General features: G+C 51.3%; 1 protein-coding gene across 2 annotated transcripts in view; it reads left to right on the forward strand.

The window, feature by feature from the left end:
- Positions 1-916: 916 nt before the first annotated feature.
- LMX1B (LIM homeobox transcription factor 1 beta) overlaps positions 917-15,389 on the forward strand; it is a 201,987-nt gene continuing 187,514 nt past the window's right edge. Inside the window, exons 1-2 of one of the 2 annotated variants that reach the window (XM_060251249.1) lie at positions 917-1,110; positions 3,087-3,273. In XM_060251249.1, the coding sequence (XP_060107232.1) occupies positions 972-1,110; positions 3,087-3,273 (326 nt within the window). In that variant the 5' untranslated portion in view covers positions 917-971. The remainder of the gene's footprint in view (positions 1,111-3,086; positions 3,274-15,389) is intronic. The other variant, XM_060251247.1, reaches the window with a different exon arrangement.

Here is a 15,389-nt window from a genome sequence, read left to right on the forward strand (position 1 = left end):
CCTGGCCCCCCTCCCGGGGCTCCTTCTACCTGTCCGGCCCTCCTCAGCCGCGGCTGCTTCGGCGCTCCCGCTTCCTCCTCCTCCTGCCCCTGGGCTCCCGATCCTCGGCCGCCGCCGCCGCCCCCCGGCTCCGATCCTTCCACTTCGCGCGACTTGTCACCTGGCTGGGCTCTGCTGCTGGTGAGCGGCTACCTGGCGGCGCGGCTTTTGTCAGGAGCCGGAGAAGGAAGGGGGCCTCGTCCCCCCTCCCCCTCCCGCCACTTATTTATTTATATCTCCACATAGGCCCACCCGTCGCCCCCCCCTCTCTCCCCTCCCAGCCGCCTCCCTCCTTCGTCTTCCCTTTCCCCTCGCTCGCTTCGCTTCCCTTCGCGCGTAAGCACGGGGCACTCTTTGACGTCCAGGAAACCGCCTCACCGCCGCGCAAGGATCTGCGAGGCACCAATTGGAAGTTCAAATGTCAGCAAGTTTTTTCCCTTCCCTTCCCTTTTTGGGCAGGAGGCGGGAGGGGGGAGAGGCGGAGGTGAGGCGGCCGGCGGGGTGGGCGTGTTCCTCCGCCGCCGTTTTCCGCCGCTTCTAAACGGAGCGCCTCCTGGCTCGGGACTCTGGATGGCACTTTGGCGTGGGAGCGCTCCGGGAGAGAGCCGCAGCCTGGGATTGCATGCCGTGCCGGGCTTCCCCTGGCTCTGGGGAGGGCCCCGCCGCCCCCTCCGCCCCGCGAGGGGCTCGGCAGGCCGCCTCTAGCCCGCAGGTGACCCTTCCCGCCGCCCCGCAGCCGCCGCCGCTGCCGCCGTCGGGTCGCGATGCTTGTCTGACCTTCGCCCATGGACGCTTCTGCCGGCTCCGCTGCAGCGCCGCTCTCTCTCCTCGGCCGGCCCCTGCCAGCTGCTCCGCCGCGGCCCTGATCCCAGCCCCCGCCGGCCCGGAGCGCCTCCTCCCCGCCCGCCGCCCGCCCGGCCATCCGGCGCCCCATGGACGTGGCCGCGGCGCCCGAGTCGCTGGAGAGGTGCTTCAGCCGGGGCCCCGCCGACTGCGCCAAGATGCTCGACGGGATTAAAATGGAGGATCACCCGCTGCGCTCGGGGCCCGCCACGCTGGGCGTCCTGCTGGGTGAGTTCTCCCTCCCTCCCCCCCACTGCGTTTACCCCCCCCCTTTGGGGGGGGCAGGGTTTCCCCTTTATTAGTAACATAGAATGAGGTCAATGAACGAGGCTTCGGAGCTCAGGAAAAGGCCCCGATCCCGGGCGCCCCATCTCTCGGTCTGCAGCCGCGGAGGATTTGTCTGCCCAGGAAAGCCGCGCAGGGAATCCGGAGCTCTCTAGACCTGGCGGTCAGCGGGAATGGATCGCGGGACGGAAAGCCTCCTCGCCCCGATCCCTAAACGCATTGACCCGGAGGAACGCTTGAGAAGGGGTCGAGGAGGAGGAGGAGGCCCCTTTCTGGAGCCTGCAAGAGAGGCTTCCCCTGACTAACTTCTTGCAGACTTCGGCAGCGATCTCTCTCTTCCTTCTCCCGCCGCGCGTTTCGGTAGCCAGCGCCTGTCAGGTTCCTCCCCCTCCCCCTCCCGTCTTTCAGGCGCGCGTGGAAGGATTTGTTTGGGTTTCTTTTCTTTTCTTTGATGCTGGTGACGCTTTCAAGGCTGGAGTTTGGTTGCAAGCAAACTTCAAAGCGGCGCCATTGCAGCAAACTCCGGCGAAGCCCCCGCCCCCGCCCGGAAGACTCCCCCTTCACCGGCCTGTTGAGGAACTTTGTGTCGCTCCAAAACCGAGCGGGCAGCTTGGAGTTAGACAAACGCGTGGCTTGCGGTAGTCGCAGGACACACCGACCGAACGGAGCTCCGCGCTGCTGTCCCCAACAACTTGACGCACACGGCGCCTCCCTAAATTTTACCGAGAGGCTAGAGAGGGAACCGCCCCCCCTTCCAGGTAGACGGGTGCAGGGCAATGTCGACTCAGGTGTGTTCTCCCCGGCTTGCCTGAATATGTCCCCTCCTTTGGAACTTTTTTGCTCTGTTACCCTAAAGTCAGTGGCTTGAGAACCTGCCCGATTCCCCCCAAGAGAGGGGGCACCCTATGAGGGCATTTGGTGCCCTGGACTACCCGGGCGTCTATCTCGCCCCCCCCCCCCGCCCCGTTCAACCCTCTGTGCCATAGACTCGGTCAGCTGGCCACCGGCTCCATTCATAGGACGAAGCGGCTCCGAGGAGTCCACGATAAATCTCCGGAGTCCGGAATGTGCCCCCCAGTCAACAATAGCCTCACTTGGCAGAGGATGATCAAAGAGATCCCAGCAGCCGCGTATTGGACGATTACTTCGATGCGCTCGATGGCCATTGGGTGCGTGGGTGGGTCGACCTCTGATCAGTCTCCTTCTGCCGATCGCCTGGCCCCGCTCAGGCCAGACCCGAAGAGAACCAGAAGGGGGGATTTCCCTGACGGGGTGGGGGGGGGGGGTTGTCAGGGCCAGGCGAGCCCGGGCTTCTCTCCTTCGGTCGGCAGGCCGCGCTTTCCGCGCCTTTCTAAACAAGCCTGACGCCAGTCCTGGCGAAAAAGGGACCCCAGCGAATTAAGGCGCAAAAGAAAACAGAGGGAAGGAAAAGAACAAAACATTTTGGAAAGTTTTATTTAAAAAAAAAATCTGCGCCCCCCCCCTCCCCCGCTCCCCGTCTGTGCGGGATCCCGAACTCCTTCCCTGGGCTTGTCCAAGGTGTTGAGCGCTGCAGAAAGCGGAGGAGAGAATGGCCAGGCACCGGGTGGTGGGTTCCCGAGGCCTGCCCTTCTCTTTGGGGCCGCGGGGCCTGCCGGAGACTAGAGGGCCTGCTCTGGGGGAACAAAGGGAGCTGAAAGCCGGTCCAGGCCTCGGCAAGGTGGGTCTCGGACGCCTTCATCTCCCCCCCCCCCCCCCGCGGCAGGTGGCTTCGCTTGCTTTGACACGCGGCTGATAGGAGTTGGGGGGCTCCAGCAAGGCGGCCGACCGGTGTCTGAGAGGGTGTTTTCACCCGTTTCTTTTCTTTCTCTCCCCCCCCCCCCTCCGCCGACCGGCTCTCTGGGTCGCCTCTCCCCCGCCTTCCTCCTCCTCCTCCTCAGGGTCGGAGTGCCAACACCAGGCCGTCTGCGAGGGCTGCCAGCGGCCCATCTCGGACCGCTTTCTGATGCGCGTCAACGAGTCGTCTTGGCACGAAGAGTGCTTGCAGTGCGCCGTGTGTCAACAGGCTCTGACGACCAGCTGCTATTTCCGGGACCGCAAGCTCTACTGCAAGCAAGACTACCAACAGTAAGGCCCTGCAGACCCCGCCCCCTCCCCTCCGACGGCGCCTTCGGACTTCGGGACGGCCTGGCCGGGCAGGGGGGGAGGGGAGGACGGAGGGAGGGTCACGGCTCGGGGGATCCAAGGCAAACTCGGGGCCTTCTGCTGCCCAAGGCAGGCTTCTCTCATCCAGGCTGTGCAGTGGGGGAGACCCCATGGAAGAAGGTATCTCCCCCCCCCCTTCGAATAGAATGCCAGACGTGGAGGATCAAAGGCCTCTTCCCCGCCTGGTTCTGTGTGTCTGTCGTGCTGCGTCGTCAGAGGTTCCATCATGACGTGGGTTCGGCGTGTTGGTCCTTCTGCGGGGTGGGGGGTGGGGATCCAATCCTTGTCTTTCCGTCTCCGCAGCCTGTCCGTCTGCAGTTGCTTGGGCTCCTCCAGGGGTCAGAGAGGCCGCCGCAGATCAAAGGAGGGGTGTGGGGGGAGGGGTCTGAAGCCGGCTCCGTTGCCGTCCAGTAGAAGCCCACAGAACTGAAACCGGGTCACACTTCGGGTCGACTTCGAAGTAAGCCCCCACTGCAGCCCCCGGCCTTTCTTTTCCAGAATTGAATACATTTAAACGATGCAAATACACGGTTTGATTCCCCCCCACACCTTAACTTCCTAATGGATCGCTTTGGATCCTTTTCTTCCCCGCCCGCGATCCTTAAAACGGTGGGCTTCAGTCCCCTGGCATCCGTGCGGCGAGGGTCTTTAGAAGGCCGCGGGTTTGTAGGCTTTACTCGGGCGTAAGCTCCAAAGAATCCAATGGGTTCCCCCCCCCCCCGAGTAAATGGTGTTTGCTTCCACCTAGGATCCGGCAGTCCTTTGTGATTATTCTAGGCAGGAAATTACCTGCAATCTTTTCGCTCGCTTTTTTGTGTGAGTTTTTAAATATTTAATATCCTCGTCGCGGCCTCTTTTAGGAGGGGAAAAAATTACGAGTCTGCTTGTTGGTGCTGCGAAACGGAATAATATTTGTTTTCCAATTAGCGACTTGATATAAAAATGTATTTAAACAGTATTCGCTTTTAAAAATGCCATGGGTGGGAAAGTTATACGAGCAATGAAACGCCAGAAGAGATTGCGAAGTTCCTTCTTTAAATAATGCTTTCGTCTGGCGTGGGGAATGTCAGCTTTTTAAGGACGTTCTTAAAAAAAAAAAAATTACACCCCCCCCCCCCCCAATCCCCAAGTCACTGCATTCGCTGGACTGTTTTGGTGGGGAAGATGGAAATTAACAATGCAATCCTAAGAGACTTTCCTGGGAGTAAGGCCCATTGAATAAACTGTAGTAGAATTCAGAGTAGACCTGCTTAGGATTGCTCTCAAAGAATTCGTGGGAGGAAGGAACGAAAAGAGACTCGAGGATTTTATAAGAAATCTGTACTTTGGAGGGGACGATATTCTATGGATCTACTGGATTCCATTCATGTATCTGCTGCTTCAATAACATTGTCCGTTCGTTTCTAAATTTCCTATTAAGCATTCGTGCGACGAAACGAATCTTTCGGTGGTCTTGTATTGGAGCCCCCGCCCCCCCCAGCAAATAAATGCCAGAGCAGATAGGGAGACTGGGCAAGCCCCTTTGAAACACAGGGTGACTTACTTCCGAGTAAGGAGGCGTGGATCCTTATTGTGTGGGGAGGAAAGAAGCAGTGGGTGAGTGCGTGTGTGTGTGGGAGGGCGGGGAGACGGGTTACTGGAGGTGGCGAAGAACGCAGTCCTGTGGATGGGCCAGGAGTTTCCCCGGCAGGGAACGAAAGATGTTTTTCACCTTGAAAGAGAAAAGGGTGAAGGGACCTACTCTACCCCCCCCCCCCAACAGGGAGATGATACCCCACCCCCGGTAGAAGCCCAAGAAACAAAGGGGTGTCCAGCCACAGATATCCGATTAATTTTGACTTAACGGTCTACATATTTTATGACTGTTTACTTAATGGTGTATTATTTGTATTATTAATGTTGTCGACTTGGCCTTCGCCTCCCCCCTCCCCCCCCGCGGGTCTCTAACAAGCCCTGGGCGCCACGCGACTCTCTGGGGAGCCCATCCCAAGAAATCCTCCGGATTTGTCCCCCGCGTCCTTCAGGCGCCAATGCGGATCGGCTCCACATCGGGGCTCGGTGGAATCCAGGCTGGGCTCTCGCACGCGGAGGTTCCAGCCGTGAGACGCCTTTCAGAGCTAGGGGTGTGGAGGCTGCCGAGGTTTGGGCGGCTGCAAAGAATTCGGATCGAATCCAATCGAAGGCGGCCAGTTTCCCCGGAGCCGATCTGGTTTAAAAAAACAACCAAACCAAACCAAACTCTTCAAGCGGCTGAGAGAGAGGGGGGGGGGGGGGCTGGAAGGGTTTAGCAACCTACCGGTTCCCGGTTTTTACGCGTGTGCTTTGGGAAGGTCTTACGGCCCGTCGACGGCGTCGATGGAGACAGAGCGGGAGAACCGCTTGGCTGCTTGAGCTTCTCTCCCGAGCCTGGAGCGGGAGGCGAGAGGCGGCGGGCTCGGCGGGGAAGGCAAGCCGCTACAAGGGTCGGGGAGAGAGCAGCCCCAGCTCGCAGCAGCTTCCTTCCAGCGGCTGTAGGCCAGGCTTGCCGCTTGTGGGGGTGGGAGGGATAGAAGCGAAGGCACAGACGGCGCCCAGGAGCTCCGGCGACTCTTCTCGTCTCCCCCCTTCCCCTTCAGACGGCCTTGTTCTTCGCTTTCTCTCCTCCCAGCCCCGCGTTGCTCTTTTTAAACGTTTTCCTTTCAAACTCTCCCCCAATCCGTATCACTTTCCCTATCGCTTCTTCCCTTTTAAAAACGTCTTTCTTCTTCGGCTGTTCCTTTTTTTTGCCCGTTTTCTCTTCGGCCCCTTCTCCCGTTTTATTCCCCTCCACTCCGCCCCCCTTGCCCCCCCTTCCCACTTTCGATCTCCCGCCTTCCTGTCTCAGAGGCTCCGACAATCTGCAAACCCATCGCTCGTCGAGCAAAAGGGCCGTTTCTAGCTGAGGCCCGTTCTTCGTTGGGCCTGCCAAGAAAGCTGGGCGGCTTGCCGCGGCCCGGTAGGGGCTCAAGCCCCGAACTCCGAGGGGCTTCGGTCCGTGGAAGCGGCCGGACGAGCGCAAGGTTGCTTGGGGGTCGTGCTTGACCTTTGGGGAGCGCTGGAGAGGGGCGCGCGTGGCCTCTTACCGGCCTGGACCAATACAGAAGGAATGCCAATAATGAATGAAAGAATGGCGGGCGGTTGGGAAGCGGCCGATGGGCTTGCTCAAAAGGCCCGGGACTGCCTCGCCTTCCTTCTCCCGACGCTTCTTTCCCGGGACCCGATGCGCCTTTGGAGAGGTCGCCCAACGCGCCTTGGAGAGGTCACCGGCGGGAAGGGGAACAGAACCCCGAGTGGGTGCAAAGAAACGCCCCTTTTTGCTTCCAAACCGCGGTTTGTCTTCTGCTTTAGGGCATCCCAGCGGTCAGGTCGGTCTCTTTCGCCGGTATAGAAACGGGCATTTCCTTAAGACGCGGTATCCTCCTGCGGCGCCTCTCCAAGGCGTTGGGAGAGACCGGCGCTCGGCTCGCTTCAGTGGAGTTCTGCCGCGGAGGGCGGGCGGCCTTTTCCTCCTTCGCACGGCTTTCCTGTTCAGGCCAGAGCTGGGGACCCGCCGGCAGGGCTCGGGAGGAAGGCTGCTGGGGACTGCCGGCGACAGGGAGAGCCCGCGACAGGGAGAGCGCGCTGCCTTCGGGAAAGGAGGCCCTGTTGGGGCTTGCGAGGACCGCGCCGTCTTTGCTGGCAGAGAGTTCGGCAAAGGGCCACTTCGGAGCCGCTTTTGCCGTCTAGGTCGTGCTTGGCTCTCCCTCCCTCCCTCCCTCCTCCTCTTTCCTTTATTGCTACAACAAAGCGCGCCCCCCCCCCCCAACAATTGTCCGAAAGAGAAGCGCCGCAAACGATCCGAAGGGAGATCGCCAAAAAGACCACTCCGGACAGTCCAGCCAGCCAAAAAGACGATGGCACCCCATTCTCACCGTTTACAAAACAACAGTTTTATTATTATTATTATTATTATTATTTTAAAAACCCTGTTGTCACAGTTTATAAAACCAGAAGATTTTCGTTATTTCGTTAGCTGCTTTGTTTCAAAAATAAAAAAATAAAATATCCACTCCGAAACCCTTTTAATTAAAAGTAAACCAGCACCGCTTTCCAGGTTGGAGAAACTCCGGAACCCCTCGGAGTGATCTAGGAGGCAAAGGGCGCTGCAGACGTTTGGGAGCCCCGCAGAACAGCTGAAGCCCTGCTGCAGTCAGTTTCTTTCACCTTCTGGCAAAACCAGCGGAGGTGGGCAGGGGAAATATTCGTGGAACAAAGGGGAACGTAGTGGGAAGAATGAAGCCTAACTAGCCTACCTCTCAGGGTTGTTGTAAGGATAACATGGAGAAAGGGATACTCCTGGTGGGGGGAGTGGGGTATATGAATGAAGGGAAGAGATTATCAAAGGAATCTTTTCAAATCAAAAGTTTGTGAAGGGGTTGCTATTATTCATGCAGGTTAATGCACAGTCGCCCAGGCTGCAATCGCACCCCCCAAAGAATGCACTTTCAACCCACTTTCCGTGCACTTTCCAACCGGATTTTACTATGTGAACTGGCAGTTGGAAAATGCATGGAAAGTGGAGAGAAAATGCCCTCTTTAGTGTGGGTGATCGCAGTCGCATTCTTTGCTGCCTGTCCGGGCTGGGGTTCCTTAGCTGCTCCTTTGGGAAAGCAGCAGAGAGGCACTCGATTGTAGTCATGGGAGGCGAGCACCAAAGTCCAGTCCCTGAGATCGGAGATCAGACAAAGGAGGGGGAGCAGAACCGAGAAGGCCGCTCTTGGCTGCTGTTGCTCTTGAATAGCAAAGCAGCTCTCTAGTTCTAAGGGACTTTCTTGTGGTTCTATTTATGTCATCTTGTAAGAACTAGACCAGCATTATTGGTAGATAAATCACACGGGAAAAGCAAAGGGATTTGTGTCTTTGACATGCAGTCATGTCAAATGCGAAGATTTAGGCAAATGCTGTTGCGTGCAGGCCTGCACAGGGCCCACTTTCCCCCCGCCCTCCATCCTAGTCACGGGCTTTCAGACTGAGCCCAGGCCCTCGCAAAAGAACCGTCTCTCCCCCCTCTCAGGCCTGAGTTCCGGGCGCACTTTCTCTTGCCCCTTTTAAAAGGGCACTTCAAGAAATACACTTTCCTGCCAAACGTCAGGAGGCCTACATTAATTCAGCCGCAGACAGCCAGACATATTTGTAGGTGGCGATTCTTCAGCAGCAAGGGAGCCTCTGCTTGCACAAGGCCAGTCGGTGCCAGGCCTCTGCCTTGTCTGCTTTGGATGCTGAGATGTTCGCAGTGGCAATGGGGCATCCTCATGATAGGTTCCCCTGCCATTTCTTGCCCAAGTCTCCTTTAGATCCTGTCCAGGTGCAAAAGAATCAGTAACTGACATGTTGCGGTGGCTACAGCAATATCTAGAAAACAACACACAAGTCAAGAGGCATGAAATAGAAGTTTCTTATTGTCGTGTGTCTGTCTGACTAGGGACCGTGTGTGGGGCCACAAAGAAAGTTCTTTAAAATTCAAGAGGAAATGGAAGTCTTGTGATACTGGAAGGATTTACCAGATTTACCTGGGGCCAAAGTTCACATGGATCAGGGCTCCCTCTGGGTCAGAGGCCTGGAAGCTTTTGCCTCCTACATTCCTTTTTTATGTTTGTGGTCACAAATGAAAATTGAGGGCCATCTTCTGCCTCTCCACAAGCTTCGTGTCATAGCTGGGCTTTCTTGTTTCTCTTCCTCATCTTCCTCCCATGCCAGTTGAAATGTAGATTGTATACTCCTTGGGGCAGAAGCCTGCCTTGTTGCTTTGCAGTTGGCTCTGCACAGGGATGGAACTATGGTAGCAATGAGAAGCTGTGTTGGTCTTGAAGCTACAGAACAAAATTTGACTCTGGTGGCACCTTTAAGATCAACAAGGTTTTATTTAAAGTATGAGCTTTTGTGTGCGAGCACACTTCTTCAGATACAGTGAAAATAATTTCCCCAACCATTATACTATATATATATATATATATATATATATATATATATATATATATATATATATATATATATATATAGGAAGGGGAGAGGGCCAGAGTCAAGATGCATGGGTGATTATAGCTGCAACTGGATTAAGGGGCTGGTAGGATCTGTGAATGACGGTAAATTAACACACAAATACAAGAGTTAATAAACAGATGTGAGAAATAAGTTTGAGTTCAGGACAAAGTGCAATTCTGGGTATGAGTGAGAACTGAGAGACTTTGCCTGTGTACATGTAGACACCTTCAGTTTCATTGAAACAGATCCCCTCCAATATTACATATAGGTAGGGGGGAGTTAGTTGCTAAGAAGAGCTAATTAGAGTCAAGAAGCTAAGTAACTGAGCAATAGTAAAAGCAATCATCATTCTTGAAAATCCCACGTCAGTTTTGTGAGCAATCAGTGTGTTGGCTCACTAGCTATTTTCTTTCTCTCTTCTTCTTTTTTGCTTGGGGCCAATTCTTCCCCCCCTTTCTTCCCTCCCCCTCCACTTCATGCTTGTCACTAAAATTTAGAACCCTCTTTATGTCCGGAGTGGGGTAGAACATGGTCACTTCAATCGCAAGGACATAATATGACTCTGTGAGTAGTCTGGTGACGAACAAAAGGCAACATCTCTTGTTTTCCATCAGCTTTTGTCTAACATTCAGGAGGGTTCCAAAAAGACCCTGAAGTGAAGCTTTGGAGGTGGGGGGAGATTTTGTGCATTTCATAGCAACAGCCCCCAAATCCCTCACCATGGAAACTGGCAAGTAAACGGGAACCAGACATGCAGTGTATAAATATTGCCAAAGGTTATAACTCCTGGCTGAATGGGTGGGTGGGTGGGATTAATGTCCTTTTATTTCAGAATGACACCCCAAATGTGTTATTCCAAACAGGGGCGTTTGCCCTCAGCCTGTAAGTGAAAGATGGTTTACACAGTGTTAGACTTCAGCTTTGAAAAGAAATTGACTTGGAAAGCCAGCATAGTTGGTTGGGAATCAAATTCCAGGGGGTCTCAGGACCTCCATTCCTGATAGACACAAACTTTGCGCGTAGCAGTTTTTTTCCTGAACCCTTTAGTGCAATAAATGTTTGCAGTTTTGCAATCCATGTTGCGTTAAAAATTATTTGAACATCCAAACACATTAGGGCTAATGAAAGATTTGATTTGTCCGGAGTGTGGTTATTCCCCCCCCCCCAGCTCCCCCAAAGCAGGATCCATGAATGCTTTCTGTGGGAAAAATAACATGTCAAGAGGTGGGATGTAAGAGGTTAACACCCTTTAAAATCAGCGTAAAATATGAGATTTAGAAGCTGTCTGCTCAAAAGGGGGAGGAGGGAGGGAGAGGATTGTCCAACCTAGAGAGGAAAGCCAGTGCTTGCATTTTATTTTATTTTTTATTTTTGCTAGGAGAAATATTGTTGAAATGCGAAGGTTGCAAGCTATAATTGGTGGTTTTAATCAATTAATGCTAAAATTGATTAATCAGAAGGGGCAAATTAAATTTATTTGCTAAGTCTCGAGGTAACGAAAGACAGGGCTATTTTTTTTTTTGAATGCCTCTTTTGATTGTGGTTTGTTATTGTCTGAGGGAATGAGAAGGAATCGTACAGTTGGTCTTTTCTCTCCAAAATAAGGAATGGCTTTTGTTCACAAATTAGATCAGAATCGTTTGATATTGCAAAAAGATGCCCTGGTTGAAGCCTCGGTAGCATACACATGGAAATGGTGAATTGATTTGTTGAAAGGCAGCTGGTGGATCAAATAAAGTTCTTTAGCTGACCAACAGCTTTCTCATGGAGGCACATGTTCGATATTACAGCGCATATCTTAGATTTGTGACTGCTTACGTTCTTATATGTATTCTGGCAATTTTGGATCAAATTTGTAAATGCCTAACGCATATCTGCTGGTGAGTCTTTATTCTGCTGTATTTGAAACGGTCAACTTTTGCTGTAAAAAAAAAAATCAAAGAATGTGCCCGTGTTTGTTTGAAAGACAGGCATTCGTATGGGCAACATGCAGAAGGCATTTATGAAACGCATCTGGGATTTTTTTGCATTCGAATGTGCATACCAACACCCCCTATGCTCTGGACTTATGCACATACACAAACATCCTGCAGAAGCTAATAAGAACAGCTGTAAATTAAAATCTCCTCTGCTATTTTTGAAGCCTTCCCCCCACCCTAATTGGACAATGTCTTGACGACAGGAAGGGGGATGGGGGGGGAATGGTATCTAAGGACGGATAGGAATAAAAAGATATCAACATGTTGGCCTTTTGTTAGATCACAGCACCTCGTTTGACACAACAAGCCTGCCTGCTGGGTTTGCTCCTAACAGCCTGACAGTAGAAAATGAGGGGGGGGGGGGGGAGAGATGCAGAGAGAGGAGAGTGAAGTGATATGGTCAACAAATGTGTTCCTTGCCCTTGCAAAAATTCCAGTGTAACTATGTGCAATTAAATATGTGCACCTCCGAAATCTCTCCCCTGACCTTTCTTCTTGGGTTTATTTCCAAAAATTGGTTCCCTCCCTCCTTTTTTGTAAATACACAGATGGAATGATATCTTCAGAACCGGATGCCTGGGATTTGGGTTCTTGTTTGGAGAAAGGCCATTCCATGACTTAGCCGCAATCCTTCCGCCGGCCAGAATGAAGCATGAGTTAATGGCTACATGTGAATGCAATGGTTTCCCCCTCTCTGCAAAATGGAAAGAGTTACACCCCTCCCAGCTGGAGTGCTTTGTGCACATACCTTGCCTCTTCTTCTTCTTTTTTTTTGGGGGGGGGGTTGTTTTGCAGTGCAAAGGAAATCTGTTTCCTTGGAAGTTAGTATTGGTCAAATAAGCCTCCTGGAATCCACCAGCAAATCTGAGTCCTCGGGAACCCTACTGTGAGGTTCACTAGATATTGCTGTTGTGACTTTTTTCTGCAGATCGCAACCTGAGCGTAATATATGGAACTGTGTTTATGATGAAGGTTCCAATCAGCATGTCATTGCATTCATATGACAACTGGAAGCCTCAACCAGTAGCTGAACGACCTCTAGCTCGAATGGGTTAAAGGTGTGGCAGACTTGAGAAAACAGATTTCTTTTTGTATCACGTGCTTTGAGGGCTGGCCTGCGGGAGTGATCCTATCCTGCAGCCTGACACAAGTGAAAGTAAATTCTGCTGCAGTGTCCGGAATTTTGCAGTCCCAGACTAAATGCATTATGAGGACATAATTCTGCCTCTAGTTTTTCAGGCTACGCTTTGGTATCTGATCTGATTTAATGTTGTTTCTTGGGGAGCTGTGGGTAGGCCAGGAATTGCATGTTAGCACTTTTTAAGCATAGAAATATATTCTGTTTGCAGTCTGTAGATTTCACTTTTGTGCTAATATTCTTGAAGTCTGGGAGGGGCTACCCCTACCTTAAATCCCATGTTAAAAGCACGGACTAAAGAGAGAACATGTGCAATTGAAAAAAAGGCAAGGAAATCTTTTTTCCCCTTCTCCAATCCCCCTGCCCTGTACCATTCCTTCGAAGCGATAATTCCCTGCAAGGATACCTTTCTCCGCATGCTTAAGAACTGCTGAGGCCGCAGTTTGATGCCAGGGCCTAAGTTCCCCTGAACACAGAGCTCAGGAGCCTGCTAGGAATAAGCCAAGAACCTTGTCAATTTTTCCATCTGTGCGTGAGAGAGCGCTTGGGGGGGGGAAGGAGGGGTACTAAATGCAACTTGCTTTGAAAGGGTCCTTTTGCAAAGTAGGTTCTTGGGAGCTGTTTGGAATGCCGGCGAATGGAATGCAGGTGACTAGATCAAAGGTATATGAAAAAAAGCAATTTATCACCCAAATTTCACTCCCACATCTGCGAGCTTCTCAGATAGTATCAATCCCAGATCAAGGGCTTCTGCACATGGCGCTCACAATCCAGCTACGGGGAGGCCGCGAGTGCAGCCAGGATGCTCGTGGTCCATAGGATGGCTTGTGCTCATCTCATTCCACCCTCTCTTGCCACCGAGAGCGCTCGTACGCTCTATAAGCTGGATCAGAGCCCTTGGGGTTTTACTCTTTGGTTGCTAAACTGCAACACCATGGCTGGGGTTGTACTTGGAGGAAGCTATGAGCGCTCCTTGGAGGAAAAAAGGAAGAGCTATGTTTTTAAGGAGGACCCGAAGCCCAGGGCTTTTTTTGTAGAAAAATCCCAGCAGGAATGCATTTGCATATTAGGCCACACCCCTGACATCACCATTGTTTCACACAGGGCTTTTTTGGCAGAAAAAGCCCAGCAGGAACTCATTTGAATATTAGGCCACACCCCCTGAAGCCAAGCCAGCCGGAACTGTGTTCCTGTCAGCTTCTGCTAAAAAAAAGCCCTGCCGAAGCTTACCTTTAAAGTTATCTGCGATGGCCTTTGGGAAAACAAATGTTACTCCTGAGGCTGTGGTAAGTATTTGGGTGGGAGACCTCCGAGGAGGCCCAGGGTTGCTACGCAGAGGCAGGCAATGGCAAACCACCTCTGTCCATCTCATGTCTTGAAAATCCCATGGATGAGTCAGTTGTGATTTGATTGCACTTTCCACCACCAGAAATGGTGTTAAATAAATCCCCTGTGTGTGTAACTTCCCGGCATGCAGTCTTATGAGCCGTGTTTAATACTTGTGTTTCAGATTTCTCTGAGGACTAGAATTGGAGAATGATCAAACGTGATCATGGATTATGAACACAAAAGGATATTTCTAGTAGATCCTTTGCATATTTGCTTGGCAAGAAGTCCTACTTGGTCAGGCCGACTTCCTTATAAGTACAACAAAGCGCAGCCCACATGGGCTGACCATCTGCTTTTCCACTGCTTACATTTTGGGATATGCCAACACCACCATAACCTCATGATTTTTTTTTTAAATATGAATGCAACAGTAAATTATTTCACAGTGTAATAAAACTGAAATCTCATTTTAAGGAAAAGTATTCTTTTGATTTTTTTTGCTCCTTGTGACAGTTTACACATCAGGCCCAGAATAGTGTCAAGAAAGTAAACCAGTGTGGCCTTCTCTTAATTAGAATGTAAGCCACTAAACCAGTAAAGAAAGTAAACCAGTGAGGCCTTCTCTCAATTAGAATTTGCCCTTGCTGATTGAAATTGGCTTCTGCCAGTTAATTGACCCATTAGAGCCAGGGTCAAGTGTATCACTGATACAAGAGAATATTCTCTTATATTACAATTTAAGAGAGACAGGTTTTTTGCAAGGCATATATGAGGTATTCCAATGAAAATGCAGTTGTAAAACAGGAAAGAGCAACAAGTGTCCTGTATTTTGTTTCTTGATATCTCTGGTTTGGAATGCGGTTTCAGTTTTCTGATTTTCATTGCTGGCTTTGTAGATTTGTTTATACCATGTAGGGAGGTTGTATGTTTTTACTGTGAAGTGTACATCAATTGTACATCTGATGTAATGAGGATTTACTGATGCACAAATAATATTAAAAATTGTCATATGATGTAGAAACCATTTGGTGTGAGGAAACAGAAAATGGCATGCACTATTTTTTTTAATTGTTCTGATTTGCCCAAGTTGGGGACCCAAAGTGGCCATGAGCATTTTTTACTTCAACAGTCAAATGTTGGAGAGAAATTCACAATAATCTCTACATCCCTGATTCTTCAAAGTATAGTCACTGGATCAGGTGACTGCCTGTATAAGAAGTACTGATTGATATACTGTAGAAGATTTGGGTCTAACTGCATGTGCCACAACTGCAAATGTAACATATTTATTCACCCCTGATAGTAGAAAGCTACCTTGCTAATCTGAGAATATGAAATTAAATCTAATCTGAAATTAAATCTAATCTGAGATTAAATCTAATCCAGGGCTGTAAACATTAAAACACAAATCAGGGCTCAGGGCCCTTCTATAGTGGCACACCAGTTACCAGCGTATGTGAGGTACAGAAACTCCATATATTACATCTACACTGTAGATGCAGTTCTGCAAACCTTTGGAGATACAGGCTGACCCTTTCTGTTCACTCACTCTG

Source organism: Heteronotia binoei, chromosome 12 (assembly GCF_032191835.1).
Source record: "Heteronotia binoei isolate CCM8104 ecotype False Entrance Well chromosome 12, APGP_CSIRO_Hbin_v1, whole genome shotgun sequence".
NCBI classification, from domain to species: Eukaryota; Metazoa; Chordata; class Lepidosauria; order Squamata; family Gekkonidae; genus Heteronotia; species Heteronotia binoei.